At 42.8% G+C, this 10,786-nt stretch overlaps 1 protein-coding gene across 1 annotated transcript; it reads left to right on the top strand.

Moving 5' to 3' along the window:
* On the top strand, window positions 1–8,820 carry LOC134091749 (paramyosin-like). Its single transcript, XM_062544389.1, has 18 exons — window positions 1–25; window positions 146–226; window positions 338–390; window positions 1,043–1,214; window positions 1,605–1,688; window positions 2,028–2,177; window positions 2,580–2,735; window positions 2,951–3,115; window positions 3,412–3,564; window positions 3,972–4,136; window positions 4,427–4,582; window positions 4,691–4,756; window positions 6,397–6,506; window positions 6,829–6,970; window positions 7,187–7,302; window positions 7,697–7,751; window positions 8,028–8,089; window positions 8,436–8,820. The coding sequence occupies exons 1-18, from the start codon at window positions 8–10 to the stop codon at window positions 8,674–8,676; spliced, it is 2,145 nt and encodes a 714-aa protein (XP_062400373.1). The 5' UTR covers window positions 1–7; the 3' UTR covers window positions 8,677–8,820.
* Window positions 8,821–10,786: the final 1,966 nt, after the last annotated feature.

Below are 10,786 nucleotides of genomic sequence, written 5' to 3'. Positions count from 1 at the left end.
TGAGCGTATGCTTCTCCTTACCTTGGTAGGCACGCAATGCAGAACGTTTAGGTTCTATGAGTGTCTGTTTCTTCAAGACATACAGTAGGGTTTATGGTGGCACACAGCTAAATATTTCATTGTGCTGTTTGCGTTTTTGTTTTAGCTTGATAAAAAAATGAAGGAGGGAGTTGAGGCTGAGGATGAGAAGCCTCCTCTGATCATATCCCTGCCTGCAATGGAAAAGGTAACATGAATGTGTGTAAAAGCAGTGGTGTTAGCCCAGAAGTCATTTAATAGATACTATAGTGTGAGTTGCTACCATCTTTCAAGCATCGGAGGATCTGTGTTGTTTCAGGTGGATATTGGCGTACAGGCCATAGATGACGACATGGAGAGTGCCCATTTGAGGTACTATGCCAAACAACTCAGCACACCCTGTATTTCTATGAACTGCAGCTATGTATTAAACAGCATTACAGAATGACTCTCTGTATGTATGTGAGAAGGTGGAAGATGCTCTTTTGAAGCCTGGTTGGAAAAATGACTTTACTTAAAAGGAATATTCCAGCCTAGCTTTACAAATAGAGTTATAGAATATAAAAACAGTGAAAATTGTCTTAAATGTATCAATAATTCAGGCTAATATGTTATCCAAAGTGAATGGCAACATCCTTGACAAAATTGGATACATGTGTCACAAAAGTGTCATTAAAGTGCTGTGCCCACCAAACGCGTTTTTTACAGCCAGAGCGCCCTCAACCTCCTTTTCTCGGCGCTTCGATAAGTGTTTATTGTTGCTAAGTTACGTTCTAGAATCTTTGGTTTATAACGAGAAGTGACATTGACGAGCCCGGCGCTGTTCCAAAAGTTGAACAGATTTCAACTTTGAGCGCTCTGAGCGCTGCAGTAAAAAACGCTCAGCGCCGAGAGCTTCTTTCCGCCGAGGGCGCTCAGCGCTGTGAACGCTGAGCTACATAGACTTTATATTGAAAATTGTCGCCGTCGGCGCAAAAAACGCGTTTGGTGGACACAGCACCTTATGATGATTCTGACCCCCCAGGTGCCTTGAGGACCTGAAGGCGAAGGAGGTTGAGCTGCGCGGGCTGCAGGCGTTCACACAGCAGCTGCAGCAGGAGCTCGGCCAGCTCCAGTGCCAGAGAGACGAGGCACAGCAGCTTCTGGGAGAGCAGGAGCAAATCCACAGGAGCACCGTGGAGGACCTCAAGAAGGAGGTGAGTCTGGGGCAATACAGTTGTTTGCCACTAGATGTCGATGAAAGACAGTTCTGTGCGGAGCCATACAGCTCTGGTTTTGTGTAAATGCACATAAGAACAATGTGTGTGGTCTACTATTGGAAGGGAACGTTTTTCTTGTCTGTCCATAGAGCTCAACTGTCCATGAACTGATTTGTTTTTATTTGCTCTGTCTTTTTAATGTAATGTCTCAATGTAATTAGTAGGTTGTCTATGTATGTATGTAACTTAGCCTATGATATGTTCACCTCAGTGCAAATGTACCTGGTTTTATGATTTGTCATGAGAATGCCAATTGTAATGATGAAGAAAATTAAAGTTCACTGCGGAATCCAACTCTGAACATATTTCTTGCATATGGTGTCCTAGTTGGAGTTTCTGGAGTCATGTGTGAAACTTGCACAGGGTGAAAAATTGAACCCACTCATCGACGACTACAAGGTCTTAATCCAGGTAAACTGGATTAAACTGTGTTATTTGCATGATTAGTCAAAAGTGTACTACTGTAGAAGATAAATGGTAATAAGAAGGGAATTAAAATAGGGATAGGGACTGTGAACATAGTATTACCGTGTAGTAAGAGGTAATTCAGTGAATGTCTACTTATGAGCAGTCCTCATTATACATCAGTCTTTAAATGCTATTACCTTCCTGGACTGAAAGCTTTATCCGTAGCATTTCATCAAATGTTCTAAGCTTTAGCAAATGTCAGCTCGGAGAGATCAAGAATGCCCTTGAAGCACACCATACTCAGTGAACTCTATCAGCAGTGCTGTTTGTTTGTGTCCTAAGGCACAGGAGAGTGCTCTCCTTGAGAAAGATGAGGACTTTGCCAAGTTGAGGGAGATCCTCCAGAACACCATGGCCCTGTTGAACGCTGCGGAGGCAGACGTGCTCTCTGGGAAAGAGAGGATCGCCGAGCTGGACCACAAGAACCAGCAGGTAAGAGGAGGAGCAAAGCACATGCACAACACCAGCTGTGAGTCACATATGCCACAGGTCCCCTTATCAGCAGCAATTAAGTAGTGTGTGCCCAAATTAATTACATCCTCTCATCAATTGGGCAAGAAATTACTGTAGGTCTAAACCCCTAAAAGAAAGAATGTGTTTTTACTCTCCCCGACATTACAATGTGTATTCACATTTTAGTCAGTTTGATTTATTGTATGTACACATGTAAAAGATGCAGTCCATGAGACAATGTGTGTGTGTGTGTGTGTGTGTGTGTGTGTGTGTGTGTGTGTGTGTGTGTGTGTGTGTGTGTGTGTGTGTGTGTGTGTGTGTGTGTGTGTGTGTGTGTGTGTGTGTGTTTGTGTGTGTGTGTGTGTGTGTGTGTGTTTGTAGTTGCTGGCAGAGCAGCAGGAGGCCTTGGCCAGAGTGTCCGAGCTGGAGGGGAACTGCGAGTCTAAGTCTGCCGAGCTTCAGAGGCTTCTGGAGAAGAGCAGCGAGCTTCAGCTCCACCTGGATTCAGAGCAGAGCATGCACCACCACAATCACCAGGTAAACAGGACCTGCTTGAGTTGAGTTGTTGGTAGTGTACGACCGTATAGGATCAGTGGTGCTTGCTACATCAAGTCTCCAGCTTTAGCACAAGTCAGCTCTGGGGAGATCGAGAGTAGCCTATCCTTGAAGCGCAAATCATGTTAGTTTCCTGATTGATAAACACTATAGTCAGTCAACTCCATCACTTACACTGTGTGTGTTATGTGGACCAGGAGAGTCTGCTCAAGCAGAAAGTTGAGGAGTGTGCTGAAACCAGAGAGGCTTTGGGGAACATCAGTGGCCTATGGTGTACTGCAGAGGCACAAGTGCTCTCAGGGAGAGAGAAGATGACTGAGCTGGAGAAGGTCAATGCTGAGCTGGACCGTAAGAACCAGCAGGTAAGAGGAGAAGGGAAGCACCTGCACAGCTTCAGTGTGAGAGTCAAGTGTGCAAGCAGTCCCTTCAACAATCAGCTGCAATTAGCAGTCACGGTAGTAGCCCATACCCAAATGAATGGAGATACCTTCACTGATTAATGTGAGGTTTATAATTACATGCTACACCCCTAGTACATAAATTATGTTGTTATTCTCATTATTTTGTTCATAAAGCATTTAAATATGTAGCTTAATTCAGCTAGTTATTGTACATGAAAAAAGACACAATCCTTGATATGTTTGTGGTGTGCTCGAAGGTGCTTGCTGAACTGCAGGAGGCCTTGGCCAGAGTGTCCAAGCTGGAGATGAGCTACGAGTCTCAGTCTGCTGAGTTTCAGAAGATTCAGGAGAAGAGCAGCGAGCTTCAGCGCCACCTGGATATGCAGAACATGCACCACCAGGATCACCAGGTAAAGAGGACCTGTCTTCAACCTATTGCCTACATCTTAAATGCACAATATTTCTCAAAACCTTGTAGACTAGACACATGATATGAGTAATGTGATAGCAAAGCTTTGTACAGTGTGGATACTATAGTGACATGTGCTTGAGTTTCACTAATAGTGCACTTTGTCTGCTATTGCAGACTTGTCATGGTGCACATAGGTAACCTAAGTTTGCATGAGTTGTTGGTAGTGTACGACCGTATAGGATCAGTAGTGCTTGCTACAGCAAGTCTCCAGCTTTAGCGCAGGTCAGCTCTGGGGAGATCAAGAGTAGCCTATCCTTGAAGCGCAAATCATGTTAGTTTCCTGATTGATAAACACTTTAGTCAGTCAACTCCATCACTTACACTGTGTGTGTTTATGTGGACCAGGAGAGTCTGCTCAAGCAGAAAGTTGAGGAGTGTGCAGAAACGAGAGAGGCTCTGGAGAACATCAGTGGCCTATGGCGTACTGCAGAGGCACAAGTGCTCTCAGCAAGAGAGAAGATGACTGAGCTGGAGAAGGTCAATGCTGAGCTGGACCGCAAGAACCAGCAGGTAAGAGGAGAAGGGAAGCACCTGCACAGCTTCAGTGTGAGAGTCAAGTGTGCAAGAAGTCCCTTCAACAATCAGCTGCAATTAGCGGCAAGTAGCCTATAAATAGATTAATGGAGATACCTTCACTGATTAATGTGAGGTTTATAATTAAATGCTACACACCTAGTACATAAATGATGTTGTTATTCTCATTATTTTGTTCACAAGTATTTAAATATGAAGCCTAATTCAACTAGTTATTGTACATGAAAAAAGACACATTCCTTGATATGTTTGTGGTTTGCTTGAAGGTGCTTGCTGAACTGCAGGAGGCCTTGGCCAGAGTGTCCAAGCTGGAGATGAGCTACGAGTCTCAGTCTGCTGAGCTTCAGAAGATTCAGGAGAAGAGCAGCGAGCTTCAGCGCCACCTGGATACCAAGCAGAACATGCACCACCAGAGCCAGCAGGTAAACAGGACCTCTGTTTCATAACTAGAAACGCTTGCTACATGTAATAGGGAGTGCATAAGTTTACTCTTCCTCCTCTAATACTTTATTTTTGCGTTTTGTGTCAAGGAGCTTGACGAGCTGCACACGGAGTTGAAGTTGGAGAAGGATCGGGTCTGTGCCAAGGAGACAGAGGTGAGGTTCAAAGTGAGGCCTAACATTCAGCAAGTCGTAAATTCATATTCCAATTTCTCTCCCCTACGTGTTGAATGTCCGACAATTCAAAAAAATAATGTAGCCTAGGCTGTAGGCTAAGTCGCTTTGCACAAAACCAAATCAGGACCATGTTCTGCGAGATGAGAAATGGCATATAGCCTGGCCCAGATCTAAATAAATAGATAATTTATCTATTATCTATTGGTTATGGTTATGGTTATGGTTATGGTTATGGTTATGGTTATTTAGCAGACGCCTTTGTCCAAATAAATCATTACATTATTGAAGCATTCCTGAGCCCACTTCAGATGATCTGATGTGATTATGTAGCCTCTAGGCTAAGTTCAGCAACGTTTACTGGACAAATGTATCTCAGGCAGCAGGCTCAATAGGCTATTAACATAGCCTGCATAAGGTAATGTTGCCACCGATGAAGAGACGTTTAGAAAGTAGGCTAACAAATGAAAAAAAAATTTTGAGCTGAAATGGCATGAAGGCTGGTGGACTGTTTGTAGTGGACCGCCTTGATCTTTGAGCAAAAATACCAGTGGACAGGGAAGCCCACAGTGTAAGGCAATGCAGATTGCTCGGGGAACCTGCTTATCCAGCTGTGGATCGCACCTGCTGTATGTGAAAAGTTAGTACCCCATATGATGAAAATTGTGCAGGGCAGGTGAAATAACACCTGTGTGAAGTTGGCACCCCTTATGATGAAATATGGATTAAAAAGTACAGTATTTTGATTAGTTTGTTTACGCTATCGTTGAGCACGATTGTGTAGGCAAAAGAAACATGAGTGCATAACCGTCTTTGTGCAGAAATGTTTATTTTGCTTGTATAATCGTGCACAAACGATGCAAGGCCTATACTTTTTGTATGTATTTTCATCGTATGGGGTGCCACTGCCAACATCGTTTTCGGTAAAGCAAGCAACACAAGTGTGAGAAAGTGCTCTTAGCCACAACATCTACCAACTAGAGACGGAAACCTGCAGACCCCAATCTAGGCCAATGGTGCCTACATGTGAAAAATCCTCACCGTGTTAACGAAAGTGAAAAATGAGTTGTGCATTGGCCTCATGCTTTAGACCTGCTATATACTGTATATATATGTGTGTGTAAAAGGGTTAGAGAGCATGAAAGTGCAAAACAAGCTTTGGTTGACCACAGCCCCTTAATCAGGAACTGAATTCTACATGTGTCATGTGACTTTTGTGCCCCATGGCCTAACGAGATTAATCAGGGCTGGCAGATGTGATTAAGGACTTCTACCCAGCACATATCTTTTAACCGCATTTATCGTATGCCGCCCAAGATTTTCTATTGTACACCTTCACTTGTTCTGTTATCAATGATTCTCTTTGGCGGCTACTATTTTGTCCCTTTGATGGATGACCTTATGACCCTATGCCAGCGAGGCTAGGGGTAGTCATAATTATATCTATGGCCATGGAGTTTTATCATAACTTATGTCAGCTTATCTTGATACTACATAGGAATTTAGGCATAGGCATTTATTTGGACACCGTGTGTCTCCTAAACATATCCATAACATGCATATTAAGGTATGTAATGTAATATCCATAACAATCCCTGATGACTGTCTCTGTCTCCTCACAGCTGCAGAGCTACCTTGTGGTCAATGACCAGTTGCTCGCTAGCCAACGCGAGGTGTCGGTCCTGAAAGAGGAACTTCAGAAACTCCTGGACGAGAAGTCCAAACTACTGAAGTGAGTGAAACTGGGCTCCTGATTTCAGGGTTAGGTTTCATGGTTCAATGGTGTGTTTGATGGTTATGAAATGCATTGATATCCTATACCAGAAGCCAGTAACCACCAGTTTATTTTTATATACAGTATATATATATGTATTTTGATGTGTAGAGCTATAGACAGATTCTGATTTCGATGTTTGAGGATAGCCACAAGGGTAATTTTAGCATATATTGGGTGGCCCACGGTCCTGTCTGGCCCACTTGGTAATAAACCTTTGCTCTTGCTGTTTGCTGCAGAAAATACATAATTGAAACTTGTTTCTAACATTTTCTTACAGCAAGTACAATGACAAAAAAGAAAGCTTCATGGACAAGCTTTGCACCGCCAAATTAGCTCACTCAAAAGTGATGCGTTTCCGTGATGAGAAGATCAAAGAGCTTCAGAGGAATTGTGATTTCCTTACGAAACAAGTGGGCAAGGTTAGTGGACAAGGACCAGTATGTCTGTCATCCTATCCTACGTGCGTGTGTGTGTGTGTGTGTGTGTGTGTGTGTGTGTGTGTGTGTTTTCGCTTCGATTTTAGAAGTTATGGAAAAATGCAAGTAAGTTGCATGGAGGACTCTCAGAAAAATGATACAATTTGTTTGTGGTATTAGCATTTTATTGTTCCTTATTAATCATTATGTTCATCCCAGGTGAAAGAGACAACAGTGAAAATGGAAGAGGTGAACAGCCAGCTGTGGAAAGAGAACCATGAGTTTCAGTGTGAGCTTCTCACGGAGAGGGAAGGCCATGAGACATGCAGACTCAGGTACAGTACTGCCACTGTGGAGTATATGTGGATCTTTGTCAAAAGGAGTTCCGACCCTTATTGTGATTCAGATATGATGTGATAACATGTGGACATAATGTGTGTTTGCTTCGTTCAGATACCATCTCATTTACACAATGTCCATATGTACTAGGAAGGGAGTAGCATAATAACCGGCTAAGTTGGAAATTCCAAATTATAAAATGGCCGATTATGTTGTTCAGATGCAAGGCCTGACCTCTTGACCTCCGCAGAACATGCAGACTTACAGTTATGCTATAAAGCTATAAAGAACCCATTTAGATTTTATTGCTATGCCTAATGTCTGCACTTCTCAACTCTACTGTTACTCTTACCACAACTCTACCTCCTATTCTGGTTTGTTTTTCACTAGGATTCAGTATCTGGAGAAAATGACTGAGAAGATGAACAATCTTGTGCTTGAGCAGGTATGGAACCATAGTCAGGTGCTCTTCACCTCAACCATTTACTGTAAGGACTTACTGCATTATCAAACAGCTTGTCCTCTCATATGGATGGTCATTGCCCTCTCCTTCTAATCATAAAGTTGATGAATGTTTGCTGATGAGCTGCGTACAGTACATCACTTCCAGTCCAACAGGTGTCTAGCCATAAAATAAGTACTGTAGGTCGTAGACTCGTAGCACAGGTCAAATAGTTGGCTTGTTTGGTTTTGCTCATGCTCATGATTCTTCTGTTCAAAGAGAACCAGATGTCCTTCTCCACACGTTGCTCAGGGGAAGTTCCCATCTGCTACCAACCAAAGGTAAGATTTGTTTAGGCAAACACTTATATCAACAACTCAAGTCAAATCACAGTTGAACTTTATCCGTGTTTTATTTTAGTTCTGTGCTTAGAAGAACTGTTATAAGCTAACTTTACACTAGTAATGATCCCACAATGTAATAGTACAGTAATTTCCTGTGTATTAGTCACATTGTGTATAAGCCAAGTATTAACCATATAAATTGCCTCTGTGTATTAACCTCATAGCAGAAGAAATTGATCAAAATCAATGTATAACCTGCGGCTAATAGTCGGGAAATGACGGTAATAACATGTAATCCTCATGCTTACTCACCTTTGCCACCTCTGTCCATTTGACCCCACAGTGCTTTGCCCTGGGGCGACATGGTCCAGAACACACACACAGCCGTGAAGTTGGAGGGCCGGTACCTGAGTCCAGCGCAGTCCCTGACGCGCACACACTCCTCGGAGATGGGGTACTTGAACCTCACTCCTCCCCTCAGTCCGCCCCTCAGGCAGATGCTGGCTGAGTCGAGCGGCGCGGGCAGCGAGGAGGTCCTGCAGGCAGACAACAGACGGTCGTGCTTCACTGAGCGCTTCCTGTAACTGCTATCCATCCACTATGGGGAAGTATTATCATTCATACTGTACTCTTGGTATCATCGGGACTAAAGACTGCTACATTTTTATTTTTATTTTTATTTTTTTAAAGCACATTCTATTGTCAATAAAGTGTTTCATTGCATTCAGTCAAGGTGTTTGGAGTTACTTGATGTCTGGCCTCATCAGTTTTGCAATTTGCCAAACATTGCATACTTAATTTTATACATTGAAGGCACAAAGCGGCATTGTCATTACTGTAATGGATTTCATGTGCACCATTGAAATGTCCCGCTAACAGCAACATTTCATGGGCATGAGTTTCAGCTCCGACCCTGATGCCAGGTTTAGGGCTGGTACCTTCTCTGGGAAATCTGTAAAAGACGTAGGTCACTGGAAATCCCATCATAAAATAGTCTTGTAGAGCTCCAGGCAGATATCAAGGTACCTGGTATATGGTTAAGGATCTATAATCAATCGTATTTATTAAATAGATATCAAAGATCTTAAATTGGGACACAACAGGATTTTTGCAAGAGTAACGGCTGCCACAGGGCCAGAAAGCGGACTTCCTCATTTCCAACTGTGTAGGCCTAGATTCATTCAGCATGGAATGTTAATTTGTCTCCTCATACCTTGTTGTAGCCTAAACTATCAGTTTATTGATAATTTACTGTACCCGTATATATCCCTAGAGAACTAGCAGCACACAGCAAGGGCAGACATGTCAGCATTTTTAGAACAAAATATATTAGATGGATTTCTGGATACGATATACACACACACACACATACACACACACGGTGTAGGGACGCCATTGAGCACACTGTATCTGTATGTGTAGGAAGAGGCCAAAATTAGGGAAGGCGGGGTGTTACAACAGCATGCACCGTCGCCCATGATGACTTGATCGTATCTTTGATTATGGTAAAAACAGACTTGTTTGTCCTGCTTCCTTCCTGCCCATTTTTGAAGAAGCAGCAAGAGGACGAACACCAAGTTGCCGCTGTAGTTAATGTTTCCCCACATGAGTTGTGCTTTTCTTCATGAGTTTCCACATTTTCTTTGTTTTCCCATTGGTGTATACGGTATAGTGAGTGACAAGGGGGTGTGGTGTAGGTGTGGCATAGGGCTTATGCCCCTTGAAAGTGAACTTGCACTTGGGGTCCCATATGGAATTAGAATAGACTAGAATTAGAATAGAATAGATGTATTGTGCACATCACATTTTGAACCCAGAAATTATTATGTAAAAATGATTTATACATGTAATTGTTAATATTACAATATACGCACTAGACTTACAAATCTATTATATGGATATGGATCGTTTTCACAGCTACACATCATCCTACAGAATATATATTAAAATTACTAATATATTCTACAGCTACTAATTAATAACCTGATATTAATACCCATATTCAATGCTTGTCACAATTTGAGTGTGATACTGCTCCACTGACATGTTATTATGGTGCGTGTTTCAACCAAGACAGGGCTTCTTCTCCATAAATGTCTTGTCATTTTTTTCTGTTTTTTTTTTTTAAGTGTGTCAATTTTGTTAAGTGTGCTTTTGTGGCTTCTTGCCTTTAGGTGAGAGACGGACAGAAAGTGAGTGGGAGTGGGAGATGGGGTGGGATCGGGAAATGACCTGGGTCGGATTCGACCCCAGGTCCCGGTGGGCACCTGGGCCCTGTAACTCAAAACTCGTATGGTGCTGCTTTCTTCCCCATATTTGTGTATGAGGACTCTATGAGACTAATGAACTGTTGAGCGTAAAGTGGGCCCTGACTTTTGTCTTGTGGGCGCCGGTGTGTGTAGGTCTAAACCCTCCTCTGACCTCCTTTTTGACTAGTGTTGCATGCAACAGAAACCAGTGCCTGTAAACCTCAAAGCCATGTAGGTGTTACCACAGTCTAGCATTCTCCAACACTCAACTCCTCCTCACCACATATTTTTCCATTTCACATGGCAGGGTTTGTTGTTTGAGAAGAGATGTCAATTACTGATAATCCGGCGCATCACCTCTTAGGCTAGAATAAACAGATACACAAATTGCAGAGAATATGAACTTAAGCCTTTGCCCCATAATAAAACATAATGAAACTGTTCC

Source organism: Sardina pilchardus, chromosome 9 (genome assembly GCF_963854185.1).
Source record: "Sardina pilchardus chromosome 9, fSarPil1.1, whole genome shotgun sequence".
NCBI classification, from domain to species: Eukaryota; Metazoa; Chordata; class Actinopteri; order Clupeiformes; family Clupeidae; genus Sardina; species Sardina pilchardus.
This window is presented reverse-complemented; position numbering and strand designations above follow the sequence as displayed.

Bases quoted from the DNA above. Each gene is read 5' to 3' on its own strand.
- LOC134091749 (XM_062544389.1), top strand. The intron at 2,178-2,579 runs GTAAGAGGAGGA...GTGTGTTTGTAG, and splicing joins TGGACCACAAGAACCAGCAG to TTGCTGGCAGAGCAGCAGGA. The intron at 3,565-3,971 runs GTAAAGAGGACC...TATGTGGACCAG, and splicing joins TGCACCACCAGGATCACCAG to GAGAGTCTGCTCAAGCAGAA.